Source organism: Seriola aureovittata, chromosome 10, assembly GCF_021018895.1.
Source record: "Seriola aureovittata isolate HTS-2021-v1 ecotype China chromosome 10, ASM2101889v1, whole genome shotgun sequence".
NCBI classification, from domain to species: domain Eukaryota; kingdom Metazoa; phylum Chordata; class Actinopteri; order Carangiformes; family Carangidae; genus Seriola; species Seriola aureovittata.
In genome coordinates this window covers 1,691,003-1,707,591 of record NC_079373.1, presented here as the reverse complement: position 1 = coordinate 1,707,591, position 16,589 = coordinate 1,691,003, and the positions used below count along the sequence as shown (strand labels likewise).

At 42.4% G+C, this 16,589-nt stretch overlaps 1 protein-coding gene across 1 annotated transcript in view; it reads left to right on the top strand.

The window, feature by feature from the left end:
- Window positions 1–12,010, top strand: part of pard6a (par-6 family cell polarity regulator alpha) — a 35,777-nt gene extending 23,767 nt beyond the window's left edge. The window contains exons 3-6 of the mRNA XM_056387851.1: window positions 2,678–2,967; window positions 3,409–3,534; window positions 5,146–5,345; window positions 6,197–12,010. Coding sequence (XP_056243826.1) covers window positions 2,678–2,967; window positions 3,409–3,534; window positions 5,146–5,345; window positions 6,197–6,512 — 932 coding nt within the window. The 3' untranslated portion in view covers window positions 6,513–12,010. The remainder of the gene's footprint in view (window positions 1–2,677; window positions 2,968–3,408; window positions 3,535–5,145; window positions 5,346–6,196) is intronic.
- Window positions 12,011–16,589: the final 4,579 nt, after the last annotated feature.

Sequence of the window (16,589 nt, the reverse complement as noted above, 5' to 3'; positions counted from 1 at the left end):
CCGAGTAACAATAGTAACGGCGCAACAACACGCTCTGTTGTAGTCACTTGTCAGTGCTCAGTTCAGTTTGTCATTTGCTAAATAAATAAATATTTATATATAAAATCCCATTCATTCCGGAGGCATCCCACAGAAGATCTCTGTTCATCCAGGACACATTTTCTATTGTCCCCGGGACCACAGGACGCCGTCTGTCGCCGGGCCTGGTTGTAATGTTCAGGCAAGACAAGCAGCTCTCGTTAAATCACACTGTCAAATCTTCACAGGTTGGTTTGTGATCTGGTTAGTGCTGCTGCTTATAGAAGGATGAGAACTAAGGACTGACTACACAAACAAAGCATGTAGAAACATGAAGTGGGTGTTGTTCCTCCACCTGCCTCCAGAACAGCTTCTGTTGTCATAGATTAGTCTACTTCAACATATTCCGCCAAAACCGTAATACAGTCCGGTTAATAACGGAGGCCAGACGAAAACAGAAACCAGACATGCTGAAAACAGAAAGGATGCGGCTGCAACAAGTCCTCCGACCTTAACCACCTTCAGATACGACCCATAGGAGAGTACCAGCGGTGTACAGACGTACCAGACCTTTATCGTCATGGTTACAATATTAAAGATGTGCTTAAGGTTGTGAAAGGATCATGGATAAAAGCAACAGTCTCCTGTGTGAAATAATGACTACGACCACTAGAGGTCGCCTCACGGTGAAATGTAACTGTGAGGTCACAGTGAATATGGAGTCATTGTTTACAGAGGACAGTCTCTCTGCTTGGTGATGTTCACTGGCAGAACAGAAACATCAGCCGTCTGACAGAGCTTCAGAAAGAGTGTGATTTTAGAGCTGTCACTCAGTCATGTGACAGGCACAAAGTTAAAGCCCAGTGCGAACACAGTAAACCAGACTGGAGAGGCTCAGGCATTCTTTGAATTGTGTTTCATAGTCAGGTCCAAGTGCACTTCAGTCCTGCAGTTTGTGGGTGTGGCTTGGCTAATCCTGTTTGCTCTGTAAAAAATCTGCTTTTTAACCCCACCTGAGTCAAAGATTGATTTACTACAAACAGCCAGAATCAATAGATCACATCTGAGTCTCATCTGGATTGGAGGATTCCTTTAAGCCTCTCAGTCTGACCCCTATCATCCCGTCTGTTCAGAGCAGCAGATCTTAAATACAGTATCACTCATATTCCCTGCTAGTCATAATCCACAGAGTGTGGATTAATCCAGAGGTTACCAGATGTTAATCCTTAATCAATCAGGCAAATTAGTGAAGGCTGACTCAGTGGGACTCACACTGTGGCTGGGTGATATATAAATGCTGTAATCTCTTCCACATTTACATTTGTTTTCCACTGTCATCATAAACAGTGCAGTGTACAGTGCAAGTGGAGCATTTAAAAATGAAGCATTAGCAGTAATTGCAGTAGTAGTAATAAATGCAGTTGTACAGACAGTTGTGGAAATAGACAGTAAAGTGGATTTCAGGAGCTGAAGTAGTGGACTGTGTCGGAGAAGAAGAAGTCAGGGATATTCTTATATTAAACATCCATCCTTCTTCTCTCTATCTTTATGATTAAGTCCCACTGTCAGCTGATTGTTGATGAAGCTGCAGAGAGAGAGAGAGAGATGGGAAAGAGGGAAGAAGTGTGAAATTAAAAATGATGTGAACACTGTACTATAAATATTTATAATACAGTCAGAGTGATGGGTCCTGATATGAAACCTGACACACAGAATAATATTGTTGGACTGAACTGTAAGAACGTTCCTCCAAACAGAAAAGAAGAAAAATATTCAGATGTCCTGTTCCACTTGATTAGATTATATAGATAAACCTGTGTTGGTGTGCTGAACTATGTGAAGTATGTGTGAGTCTGTGCCTTCATCAGTCTGTGTGTACTCCTCTACCTCTCTTCAGCTCTCCCACACCTCTGCCAGGGGCCACATCTGCTGTGGGTTCCCACTGACTACTCATCAGAAACGAAGCTGATCACTTCTGTAAAATATGGGGCCAATTGGACAAAGCATCTCAAGATTTTTCTTAAAGATGTTCTTAAAGATTCTTAAAGATGTTCTTAAGATTTCAGTGCAACGGTTTAACTGACTTTAAGTGATCCTGAAGTATAAGACTAAGATAGGGAGAAAAGCTTAAATACTTCAATGAACAGTTTAGGGAAACCTTAAGGAGAAAACTTAAGGGTGTCCCTGATTCTACATCACAGATTTGACTGTCAGTCAGGTTATAATTTGTCTAACTGCATGTCTAGAGTTGGAAAACTTTCCACAGTTTAATGAGCTCTATGGTTTTATGCCACATGGTCTTTCTGGTCGAGGTGTGTCATGTCACTTTCAGTTTAGTCAGTTTAAACGCTCCGATCGTCTGCTGAACAATGAGAAGTTCCCGTCAGAACAACAGGAGGATGACATACCAGCACACTTTTATAATGTTACCAGTTTCCTCAAAGGTGATAAGAGGGAGATCGCGTCCTCCGAAGAATGTGGCCTCTGAATTGGGAGACAGCTTCTGTTACCCAGCATAGTGTAAATAAAGGTTTTAGCACAGGAGTAAAATCACTTCATGTACACTGAACTAAGAGCAGTGTGTGTCACCATAACTGTAAATGCTGACATGTTTTAATAATGGACTCTTCCCTCTGTTCTTGTGTGTGTCGTCTTTCAGAGGATGAACCTGTTGTTTTTGCCACCAACTCCCTCCAGAGGCGTAAAAAGGGGCTGGGTTTAACCGGACTGCGCACCAGCGTCTCAGGCTCCACCCACTCAAAGAACAAACCGGGCCTGATGATTGGCCTGCCACAGAACTTCAGACAGATCTCATCCATCATCGACGTGGACATCTTACCCGAGACACACCGACGCGTACGACTGCACAAGCACGGTACCCACAAGCCACTGGGCTTCTACATCCGTGACGGGGTGAGCGTGCGAGTGACACAACAGGGTGTAGAGAAGGTGAGATCAGTTATTTCATTCCATCTAGTCATCATTCATTATTCCACCTTTAAAGCTGACAGAATTAATGATAAATATGATCAGATATATTCAAACCTGAGTTTCCCCTAGGGGATAAATAAAGTATCGATCCATCAATCCATCGATCCATCGCTCTATGTAACATAATGTCCTGTTATATTTGGACCAATAAAATCTGATCCGTTCAAGAAGAAGCCACAGAGAAAAGGGAGGAGCATCATCTGCTCTTCTGTTCATCTTATGTATAATGTGGAGGATTAAACATTCATACGAAAAAAAAAGTCTTTAAACTCTGTCATGAATCTTGACCCTAATGTCACAATGACCTGTCGTCTGCTGTTTGTCCCGTGGCTTTGTTGATATGAAATAAAACCTGCTGCAGAGAGATGTAACGTTTGGCGCCTCTCCTCCATCCCGCAGGTTCCGGGGGTGTTCATATCTCGTCTGGTACGTGGCGGGCTGGCAGAGAGCACGGGGCTGCTGGGAGTTAACGACGAGATTCTCGAGGTGAACGGAATCGATGTCGCGGGAAAATCTCTGGATCAGGTAAATACCCAGGAGTTCACCTTCATGGAGATGATGTGAAACATGTTCACAGGATTCATCCAAAACCTGTTTCCCCTATCAGAGTATGGACAGTATACACTCTTTATAAGCATTGTTTTGTTATGTGGCAGAAGCCTAAAGAGAATAAGCTGTTACATAATAATATTATTAACCTGGAGGTTGATCCTGGTCGTTTCAGTTATTTCACCACAGCTGCTAGGCAGGATTAGAGAGATTTCTGATTCTAGTATGTGAACACATAGAGGTCAGATTAGCTGCAGTGGACACTGCCGAGACTAAATAAAACTAATTCGTGTCTTAGAAATGATTACATGTATATGGAGGTAGATTTGTCTCAATATTATTTTTGTGAACAGATTTACTTCTATTTATTCTTTTACTTTTAGCTAGAGACTTCATCTGAGCCTTAAATGGGTCCAAAGACGGTTAAGTTTAAGTTTAAGTCTGACAGATTTTGAGTTTATAATAGTGTCTATGGGAGGAGGTTAGAGTGGATGACATCACACCTAGAGTGGGAGAAGGGGTTAAACTGGTAAAAAAAGAAAAAAACTTGTCGTCTTCCCCACGGCCACAAATCTCACTCTTAACAGATCATTTTTTCCCAGAACGTAGACAAATTTGCCCAAAGACTCACATAATTTGAACTAAGCTGCAGGAGTACATCCAACTGCCCCATTCACTCAAAAGTAAGAGCAGAAAATCAGATGGAAACAGGATTTTTTAAATCGCTGCACATGCCACATTTATGGCACCACAGACAACTATTTATTTATGAGTCTCCTCTAAGAAAATATACACCTTTATGAACATAGTCAAAGTCCAGCTACAGTCTGCTCCAACACTCAATACAAGACAATGATTTACACAAAGTTTTCACTGGAAATATGTTTCAGTCCAGTTTTAGTCGGGAAACATTCAGCAGTTAATTCCAAATTGTCATTCTAACTGACTTCACAAAAGCAGTCAAGCAGACAGACAGACAGACAGACAGACAGACAGGCAGACAGTTAGTTGCAGCTCAGTTGCTGGTATTTCAAACAATGAAGCTCAGCTTCAGACTTTCTCAACAGCCAGCAATCCCAGAAATTGCATTGTCTAGTTATTTTAAAATGTTTTGTTCTTCCAGACAGACAGAAAAGCTTGTGATGACCTGCATCATTGATCCTTAGTCAAGGATGATCCTAATGAAGAGACATCAAACATTGACAATAGTCACATCACATTTATTTTGTGTGTAAATTACAAACTGTAGTTATACTGGATTTATGTGTAAATCTGACATCAGCCCTGTGGAGGACTGACACACAGCGATGTTTAACAGTGAGACAGTGAATGTTAAAGTCAGATCAGGGCAGTTTGCCTCATATCAGTTGTGATCTTATGAAATAAATGAAACAGGAAAATTCAACAGTCAGACTGTTACATTTTGATGGTCAGGACAGCTGAGTGTCAGTGAACTTAACAAAAGAGAAGAAAAGAGTAGGAAGTGAGATATGTCTTCAAAGTTTTTTTTTTTTCATTGACTGACTTTGTCAATCATCATCATCATCATCATCATCATCATCATCAACTGTCCACCTGTCATTCCAGGTCACAGACATGATGGTGGCCAACAGTCACAACCTCATAGTGACTGTGAAACCAGCGAACCAGAGGAACAACGTGATGCATCGTGGGAGTAAAACCTCAGTGGCAAACTCTGGTTCAGTGGGCTCAGCTGGATCTACAGGCTCCACTCTGTCACATGACTCACCAAGTCCCGCCTCTCAGAGCAACCCCATCACTGCAAGGTAGGACATGGACAGAGCTAAAGCTGTGTGATGCTGATGAGACAATTCTGCACCACGAAAATCCATACCAGGGATCTCTCCGACCAGTCTGACCCTGGATCAGAATGATCAATACAGACACAAGAGGTGCAGATTACATGACGGTATAGATTTTAGAAAATGACACTGTAGGGCATTTAGTCTTTCCACATGTCCACTCTGATTTTAAAACAAAGCTTTAAGCGTTTTAACTCTGCAGCTCTACAGAAGTTTCCAACATCTTTCTGTTTGTTTAATGTTTTAGGGTTCTAACTTCTGTCCTGTGCACCGGCTTCCCAGGAAATATGACCTCAATTGGCTGCATGCCGGGGGTGTAATCAAGGATTTAGAATTCAATTTTGGGAAGGCCACGCCCCTCGCATCATTAGTCCGATTGACTTGAAATTTGACACACAAGTCCAACTGAATCAACCCTTTGTCTAATCATAAAAGTTAATAGATACCCTCAGGCTGTGAAATGGAATATGTCTACCAAAGCATTTTGAGCCAGACCCATAAGAGGTGCCACAAATGCCAAAAATGTGTCCCCCAAAACCTGTTTGACATTGACAGAATTTCACCAAATTAGGTGCACATGTTCTGGGGACAAGTATTAACCAAAATCTGAATTTTTCCAGCAGCTGAGCAGCAAAAAGCAGACTGACTCAGTCAAAGAGCCGCTGGTGAACATAGTGGAGCGTTTAGCAGCTAAAGAGGAGCTGGTGGAGACCAAACACAGAGCTAAAAGAGAGGGAACACCAAAAGAAACTGTTTAACTTCTGCATTACACTGATCTCTAACCATTATAACCACGTTGTCTGTTGTTACCATAGTAACAGCATTGCAGAGGGTGACAGTGACGATGAAGATGATGACGGGGACCTCATTCTGGAGAACGACTGTCTTACGCCCTACGACTCCCACCGGATCACCAACAGTAACAACACTAACCTCAACAGAGACTCGCCTAGCAACAAGCCGCACAACTCCACTGGGGGAAGGCCCCTCCCACAGAGCATCTCATTGCCCAATAGTGTCGGAGTGTCCCTGAGTGACAGCTCCACGACGACGATGTCCAGTCACAACGGAAACACAGCCAGTAGCAGTCACGAGAGTATGAGGGAGGACGGCAACATCATAACACTGTAGCCATGACAACGCTGACATCTACACTGTAGCAGTGAGGACGAGGGGACGGTACAATAACAGAGCGCTGTAACTACAACCACAGGTAGCTGTGCTCCCGTCAGACAGACAACAGCTACTTCCTGTTGAGTCACTGATATTTAAGGTGGACTGAGTCTGACAGGTCACTGACACTGGAGCAGGGCTTCTCAGTGGATCATGGTCTTCACAATCTATAGCCAGAACAACATTGACAACACTACATGTCTGCAGCGTGAGGCTGATGTAATGTGTCTGGTTCCATAAGCAAAACACTTTATATTCACCCCAGGGAGATGATTTAATACCATAATGAAAGAACTGGTCAATAGAACAGATCATTAGAACTGCTCCTGTAAAAGCCATAACTCAGTTTGATGTCCACATGTTGAGGAAATCATCTCTACTTTACAAACCTACAGCTGCACCAATCAGTGACAGAACAGTATCATTTAATCAGGGCCCTGTTTCCGTGGCAACAGTTAGGTATTATCCTGACCTGTGCCCAGAGCAGAGCACACAGGTTCACACAATTCACACAAATGAGGCTGTGTGAAGAGAGATGTTGGTTTTTTGGTGGACGATTGTTGCTGAGAGGAAAGATCTCAGAACCACATCTGTTTCTGAAGCCAATTAAATACCTGGAAATGTTTCTCCTGCAGCACCTGAAGGCATCAGGACGTGTGCTATGTTTTGTATTCTCTGATTGAACACTCAGAGCAAAGCTGTTCCAGAGCTATAAGAGCAGTGTTGTGATTGGCTGAGAGTGTATTTATCTGATGTGCGCAGCTGCACCTACCTACCGCCCTGACTATAAATCACAAAACACCCAAACGTGAACTTTTGTAAGAGCAGAGCAGAGGGCATGATCGAAACCAGTTAAAACAGATTTAATTATATTTACAATACTTAACTTTTTTTTTTTTAATTTCTTGTAATTATTTTGATTTTTTCTCACAAAATCATTTGTCGTACAATATGATACATGATTCATCTCATGGGTTAAACTTCAAGGTTTAAGATAGTATATATATTTATTAGGGAAAGGTGTAAATAAAAGAAATGAAACAATCGGTTTCATAACACACATTATTGAAAGAGTTGTCAGCTCTGTTATACTGAGGAGATAACTTTAAACATTCACTGTCTGGCCGAGCAAACATGGACGCTCACTTCCTGAGTCACACGTGTCATTATTATGATTTTAAATCATTTATGCAGCAATTGTTCAGAAAGAAAGTTTGGAGAGGAGATGGAAGATTTTGTTAAATGCAGGTAAACCGTCATTGTTTTTATGATTTCATACTAAATTTAAGAATCAGAGGCATCAATTAAACTCTAATAACTGCACACACACACACACACACACACACACACACGGTGTAGTTAGGGGTACAAACATATTTTGAACCATCAGGGAGTCAAAGTCAAAATAAGGAAATTCCTGTACTCTTATCTGGGTCATAGAAACCTGTGTGTGTGCTCTGGGGGTATCACCTTACAGTCCGTCACACACTGCTCTCTGTGTTCCCTCTGTCACGTTCTGCTTCACATTACAACTGTCCACCTGAATCAGCCTCAGTCTGTGATGTTTACTGAACCTGATCAGCTGTTTGACGGACACCTCCTCTGTCAGACTGTTACACTGTCTGCTACAGGATATTTTAGAAATTAAAAATCATAACACACTAACAGAAGCATCGTACAGAGCTCTACAGTCTAATCCTGGTCACGGACCTTGAGTCAAGAAAACTTTATTGACTATATGAAGATGTCCTGAGGAGTTTTCTGGTCAACAGACAGACATTTTGTTTGAACTGAAGGTTTTCCTTCATAAAACATTTAAAAAGTCAAATTTCATTTTAAGTATTTAAAATCCTGTTCTGTTTTCATCCATCTTTACTCACCTCTACCAACGACTTCCAGGTCACTGTCCTTCCTGCTCCATCACGCTGTTAGAGGTCCACACCTCCACAGGAAACCTTTGATAGGCTGAAAGAGTCTTTTCTTAACTAGTTAAGAACAGCTGTTATGGTAAATACTTCTCATTCTCACCCGTCAGAACATACTAACGAACTAACAAGTGATTGCAGTCGGTCTGGTGTTGTGAAAAGGCAGCGTGAAGGAGATGGACACAGCTGTGCAGCTCTCTTGATAAACGTTAGCTGTTAGCTGGTGAGGTAGTGAAGCTGTTAGTCATTTCTTGCCTGCAGTTTATACAGAGAGGTCTTTGAATGATGTGAAATGTTCCCGACACAGGTTCAACAGCTGTTAGAGGGAAAAAAAGTGTGCTACCATAAAAACATTTGTGTTTCTTAAACCAGAGAATCACACTGAATAACTAACGAATGAAATGTTTGGAACTCCTGTTGTAGCAGACTAATTATTTCCTGTCAGACCTGATTCCACTGTGAGTGTGTGTGAGTGTGTGTGAGTCTGTGTGTGTGTGTGTGTGTACGTGTGTGTGTGTGTGTGTGTGTGCGTGTGTGTGTGTGTGGGTCTGTGTGAGTGTCTTCCTCTGTGTGTACAGCTCAGCATGATGTCACTTCCTCCTGTTGTGTCAATATTCTGTTTCAAATCACAGTTAAAATGCAGATGGAGTTTTGTGGTGAGCAGAGCTGCAGACCTGGAGTCAGAGCTCCCTGAGAAGAGCGGTGTATTAACACTGATTCTGTGAGATATTTCAGTTACCAGTCTTTCGTGGATATGAAGCTCCTCAGAGAACTAAAGCTGTAAATTGATCCTCTGATCTGCTGCATTGTTAAAAATATTCATGTTTACATTAAAAATGGACCCAGAGCAGTTACATGAATGCTCATTTTATTTAACATGACCAACAGTTGAGATGCATTTAAAGAAACAACAGGCAGGTCATTAATGAGAACCAATAGCTTCTGCTTCATGTCTCACACATGACTTTGACTCTGTCCAGCTCTTCACTGAAACACATCTGACTTCAGACCTGCTCTGTTATTAAAACCTGTTCAGTTCAACAGACAGCAAACGTAAACCAGTTCCCCCTGGTCTGAATATATTTTGTCAAAGCACAGCTGCTTCACACACACACACACACACACACACACACACACACACACACACACACACACATTTTTCATTTTCATTTTAATGTCTGTTAATGTAAAATGTAAATGTGAGATTATGAAACAAGGGGAGACTTTCGTTACCAGGGAGACGTTTTTATGTAAGAGAACATTTTATAATATGTGTAAAATATGGAGAGTATTTTTCTTATTCTTGTACTTTTAAACTGTACATGAGAGGAGGTGGGGGCTGAGGTGAACAATGTGTGTGTGTGTGTGTGTGTGGTAGGTTGTCACTGATTGTGTTAACATGCACACAGTGTTTAGTAGCTTCATCAAAGCTGAAGTTCTGCTTTAATTTGCAGTGAATGCATGCTCACATGTTAATGATGGAGCAGCGCTGTCAGCATGGATCATCAGTCCATCCCTGCCGTAGTAATGGAGACAAACACTGAGTGTGTGTATGACCATCCAGCCTCATTATGTGGCAAGGTTGGCAATTTGATTAACTGGATTTTTACACCATTAACATACAATGAACTGAAATGATGAGAAAAAATTTACATTTTATTTCCTTGATGTTGATTTTACATGAGCTACCTTCTTTATTAAATCTGTGTGAAGTCACAAACTAACTCGCATATGGAGATCTGAGGTGACTTCACTCACAGCTAGCTGCATAGCCAGCATAGCTAGCTTCTGCCTCATGGCCCCCGACAGGCTGATGTGGCCCAGTATTCTGACCCAGAGCAGGTGGAGAGATCACTGCATCTCTGTGGCAGCAACACACACCATTTATCCTAGCTTAGCATAAAGAATGGAAGCAGGAGGAAACTGGTAGCCTAGGTCCGTCTCCATCTTACTCCAAAACTGTTATAATAGAAATTTGATTGAAGCTATTTCTAAACCTGTCGCCAGATGTAAGGTAAATATATTTGTACAAGAACCTTAATTGTATGATTTTAAATTATTTCAGTTTGATTTCCATAACAATAGTCAAATGGTATGTAGCCAATTTATTAATCCCATATTAACTCTGTCAATAATGAAAACTGACCCTGGATCAGCACCACAGCCAAGAGTTAAAGTGGACCAGGACGATCCAGAACAGTGTTCCAGCACCTTCCGATAATAAGTAAACCAATCAGAGTGTCAAAACAGAGAGTGAGACAGATGAGCAGAGACACACACACACACACACACACACACACACACACACATGATTAAAAAGGAGCAGAGGAGCAGAATCATTTGTTGAGTTACAGAGAAATTAGTTTTTGGTGTGAACAGCCAGGCTGCTGCTCGCACAACACAGAGTCGGGCTGACACTTTCTCCCGTGACCCGTGACCCGTGACCCTTGCCCCCCACTCCCCACGCCGTGAATCTTAAGTTTCCCCCACCTGCTAAATGCAACTGTGCTGCATAACTTTTTCACTTTTCAAACTTTTTCAAACTTTCAAACCTATTTGCTGAAACACCTGGATTTACCTCTCTCTTGGAGAGATTTTATTTTGCCAGCTGTCAACACTGCTTCATGCAGCAGCAGGGTCGTCTGACTGTCAAAACAAAAGGTATTTTTTGTAGCACGCTATTATCGAAATCGTTTGGCACCTAAATCAGACAGCTATGGTATTTTTGGAAGGTGTATTTTTCCATCTTTAATGAAGCTCTGTTATCAGTTTCCCTCTGTGTGAACTCCTTATGCTAAGCTAGGCTAAACACAACCTCAGAGCTAGACAATCAGCGATGAAACCGCTGACTCTGGACCTCAAACAAGCAAAAATATGTGAAAGCATCACTGTTCCTTCAATGAATGACCATAAAGTTATTATGATGGAATACATGTAAAATAAAAAAATAATTAAACAATCGGATAAGTTCAGTTCACATCCCTCCTCCCTCCACTACAGCCTTTAATGAGAAGGAAAACGTCTACTGACGGATATGGATCTGAAATCTTCCTCTGAACTACACTGCTGATGTCTGACTGAACAGGGAACAGCCGCTCCATGTTTGTGATGTTGTCGAACCCCTCGGTGTCTCCGGTGACCTCTGTGTCGAGGTCGGCCTGGAGAAGTATTGGACGTGGTGCTCACGTGGTGAAGCAAAAATGAAGGATGTCCTCCCCCTGACTGTACAAGTTTTTAGAAAATAAAGGAAGTGCCTTTTCCAAGTGAGGATACTTGTGTTTGGTTGGATGTCATGTCCTGTGTGATGGTCAGTACCTGGCTGAGGCAGTTCAGGGCAGCGGGTCGCGTCAGCTGATCACAGCAGCAGGATCTGTTGAAGGTTTCTCATTGGACATTTGTGATCTGTTTAACCTGCACTGCACACAGCTGGTCTCTATAGAGTCTGTAACTTAACTGTGAATGTCATTTGGAGGTAAAATATGATGATTATCAAATTATTATATTAAGGTAATAAAGTATTATTACAAGCCACTGAGTCTCCTTTCTTTCTTGCATCTGGTGGTGAAAGTTCAAGGTCACTGTGACCTCACCTCTGTCCCATTCTTTTTAACGTGATATATCAAGAACACTTGGTGGAAATTTAAATACATGTGTCACAAACAGTCACCTGGACTCAAGGATGAACTGATTACAATTTGGTGGTCAAAGGTCAAAGGAGACTGTGACCTCACAGAACTGAATATTGGCTGTAATAGAAGCATTTACACACTTATTATGATAAAATATTCTCTTTACTGCATGTACTATAGGTGTAAGGAGTGGTAACCACAAGGGAACGACTCAGAGGAAGAACGGCTCCATCTTCCACCCGATACAAAGCACAACGTTGTCATTTTCAGATAAACGCAATTAACGCTTGCTCCCATCTGAGCGCCCATGGGTGTGTTGGTCTTAAAATGAATTGAGGTCAGGAGCAGCGTTGGTGCATTGTTATCTTGAGGCAGTGGAAAGTGATCAACAAATACCTGATCTGAAGTCAGAGGCGCAGCACTTCACTGTTATTTAAAGACCATCATCAAGAGAGTAGTACGCACCTACAGGGGCGAACACACACTCTGATCAGTGAGGTGGAACATTAGAAGGTCGGAGCTTCTTCATGACATGTTATGTGTTGTATAACGTTGCCATGGGTCGTTGATGTCTCTTACATGAGACTGCATGGTGTTCTTTTATACTACCTGGTAAATCCTCCATGGTATTTCCCAATAGAATTTCATTGTGTGTGATACACTGCACCATTACAATGGTAATCTGCCAAGGTGAAAGCTGCCTTTTAAAGGAAATGGGAGATGGCACTCTGATTGGTTTATTGCACGTTATGCCCAAAACACCCCCATGATTATTTAAGAGACCGGGGCAGCGACTGCTTTTTCCAGAATTAAAATAGCATAAGGACACGCCCCTAAACGCACTTTCACCATGTGCTTTAGACTGTTAAAATAGAACCCAAGGTCTTTACTGGATAAACAGTCTGGAACGGAGGCAGTCAGTCAGGAGCAGGCAGACAAATCCACAAGAAAGACATCCCACAAGAAAACTAGCAGTAACACTAACTAACACTCGTCATGGAGAGCAGAGGCTGAATACAGTAGGAGAGAGGAGAGAATGAGACACAGGTGAAACAGATCGGGGGCGGGGCAGACATTCAAAGAGGAGGGATATACAAGGGCAGGAAGTGGGGATCTGTGGGGTAAGTGAGAAAGAATAAATATAAGAAAATACTTAAAAATTGAATGGAAAAAAAAAAAGATGGTGTAGGACGCAGCCGTTGGAAGCACTGGTCAACATGGGGGGAACAACGAAACCTGACAATGGCAGAGGTCAGAGGCTAACGGCAACAGAGCTGAAGTCTTATAAATCATCTATAGAATTCGGTAAATCCTAAGAACGGTTGTATCAGCTTTCTGTTGGTGAGCATAGGACCATCAGCCACAGCACCAACCTGATCCAGGTGAATGTTGCTCTGGGAGACGATGAAGCTATGAAGGTATTTTTGGTGCAAAACAACTGAGCAGTGACAGTAGAATTAGTAGTTGCATAAAATAGTCACACATGTGTATCAGTAAATTTGAGGTCACAGGAGTTACACCCGCTCACATTCTTCATTGCAGGTGAACAAATCCTGTTTTACAAATTACAAATTAAGAAACTCATACACTCGCATCTTTGCTGCAGTTGCCGCAGTGAATGTGGTGCAAAACACACTCACACACCCATATCAAATAATGTCATGGACAAAAACTGCACATCTGCAAATCAGAATGTGAATTCATGCAATGAGAGTTGCACATCTGTAAAATATTTTCTCACAAGCACTTTTCCTACAGGTATCACACAGAAAACAGCCACAGTAAGCTCTGTCACCCGCTCTGTCACCCGCTCAGTCACCCGCTCTGTCACCCGCTCTGTCACCCGCTCAGTCACCCGCTCTGTCACCCGCTTTGACCTTAATAACTGCTGACTCTTTAATGAGTATAGTCACATCTGAGGGACCACACCAGGTTGATTAACATGCATTTGCCAAAAGACAGGAGCAAAGAGAGTAAATATACTGCAGATAATGTAAAGGTCGGTGTCACTGTTGGTGTTTTCTCTCACATGTGGGCCTTCTGTTCAGAAAACTGCATGAAAACAGGAGAAGAACTGTCGTACAGCTGTATAGGACCGGGTCAGTGTCCACATCCAGACTCCAATTAACATAGCTCTATACATACATTTAATTCTATGTTGTTTACATTATATTATCCAACACATTATTTGCAACAAGTGGATAATTTGTTTGTTGTTGATCCCTAAGCATGGACGTGTGTCTTAAATTAATTCAGTATATGGGACTTTGCACATAGTTATTACCTAATTCTTTAAAGTTATATTTCTAATAAAATCACGTTTTATCAAGTTAGTTAGTTATTTCAGTTTCGGGGGATGGATGAACTAATGGGAACTTGGCAAGAGAACATACGAGATCATCTTTTTCTCCGCCTGTGGCCTCAATAACAGATTAATGACCCTTTCATTTGCATTTTATATTAAATCGCAGCAAGGCTGTACAAGTCAGCCACACTCATACAGAGTGATCTACATAATGATCGGCAGCAATCTTTCTCTAGCAGACAGGTAGGAGGCGTGGTCAACAGTGTAAAGTTAAATATGGGCTTGAGCTCTGTCCTTTTCTGTCCGGACGTCGCCATGTCGATGGAGGAAACCTGTCCAGGTCAGAACGGAGATGTTATTAAAACGGACCTGAACGTTCCATGGTCGCCATGTTTGGTTTCCAGGTGCATCCAGGAGAGTTGCACATCTGTAAAATATTTTTAGTCAATAACTACAACTGCTTGAATCTTCTGCTACGAGTCTCGAATGACCAAAGTGGTTTGTACCTGTGGCACGTCGAGCCACCACCACAAACACCTTCATAATGAACCCCAGGAATGAGACGGAGGAGATGTGGAACAAACATCGATCGATCCAGGAGGTGCTGCAGGACCAGTCTGACATGTTGACTGTCAGCTTGTTCATCTGGGGAAAAGCTGCGAAAGTCATCCTGCTTCACAAAGTACACACATATTTGTTGACCATGTCCTGAAGCACATCATTGATCCAACACTTGACAGACAGCTCGGGCCAAACCACATCACAAGATATTCATAATGGCCCCAGTATTAAAGTCAGTTATCTTACCTTTATTCTAACCAGGTGACAAGCATTTCTGAGCCATCATGGTGGAAACGGTCCAACAGGTGATCCCGCCTCTGTCGGCTGCAGAACTCAGTGGCAACCTGACGTCTGCCTTTGTGTGGATCCATTATGGCTCACCTTTCACCTGTTGCCTCTGGACAAAGCGTCGTGTGATCAAAAGTCTTGCTCAGTGTGATGATGAAGAGGTCCAAAGAGTGGCAAACAGGGGAGTCAGAAGCCCAACCAGTGAGTGATAACGTAAGATAGCTTTGTTCGTTCAGTGAGGGAGGCTGCAGTCTGCACTGCACGAGAAAGGAGCAGCAGTTGGTTCTGTCTCTGTGGGAAGATAAGGTGCTGATGAAGGCAGGACAACCAGGGCAGGAGCTTGAGGCGATGTGGGAACCAAAGAGCCAAGGAACCCAGGGAATCCATGCAGACAAGAAGCTGCTGCATCTGGTCACCTATATGACTCACCTGGCTGCTGCTGGAAGACTAGAGGACGTTGTGGTAAACACTGAGCACTGGAGGCAAGCTGCTCCTCATGCTGGTTGTTTTCCACGGGAGCAGAAGGCAGCTTGCAGTGAAACAGAGACGGCTGAGTCCATTCAGGCCACTTCGTACTGTAACAACGTAATCACAAAAGAAAAGTTCCAAAAGAAAGTGCAGATCTGAAATGAGAGGAAGAGGTAAGTGACAAAACAATTTATCAGGAATTTCTTTAAAACTGGATGAAAAGAAGAAAACATGACATCCTGGTCCTGCTCAGGGAGGGAGGACTGTACATTAACATCTCTTTGGATCATTTCACCTCTGATGCATGCTCTTGGTTTTATGCCTCCATCAACCAATCAAGGTAAAGTTTACATCCATCTCTGTCCGGACTCAGTGTTGGAGGGTTTTATAACTGTAACTTTTCCACATTCAAATGTCTAAAACAACTAGTTTTTGTTCTATATGTTGTTGAGTTGCGTTCTTACATTTTCCCAAATGTTTCCATCAATTCTCAAACCAGAGAAATCTGTGATTTTAATCATGGTAACGCTCCGTTTCATTGGTCGCCTGTCAGTGACATCATATCCTCTATGATCATGTGTCAGTGTGTTTGTCTGACAGAAGCTCAACACTGACTTTTATCTAGTTTTAAGCCACATACACTTTTTCCACCTTGGTGGTTTTCAGCTCTATATTTGAAGCAGATGAAGGATTTTAGTCGTCGGACGTCTGGATCTGAAGTTATCAGAGAAACAAGCTGAGGAAATGTTAGACAGCTCAGCTCCCAGCTGCTGGAGACGTCCTGTCCTGTGTCCCTGAAGAGAGGAGGACACCTCTGTGGATCATTCAGCTGCTGGTAAAAACCTGCTGAACGTCTGCT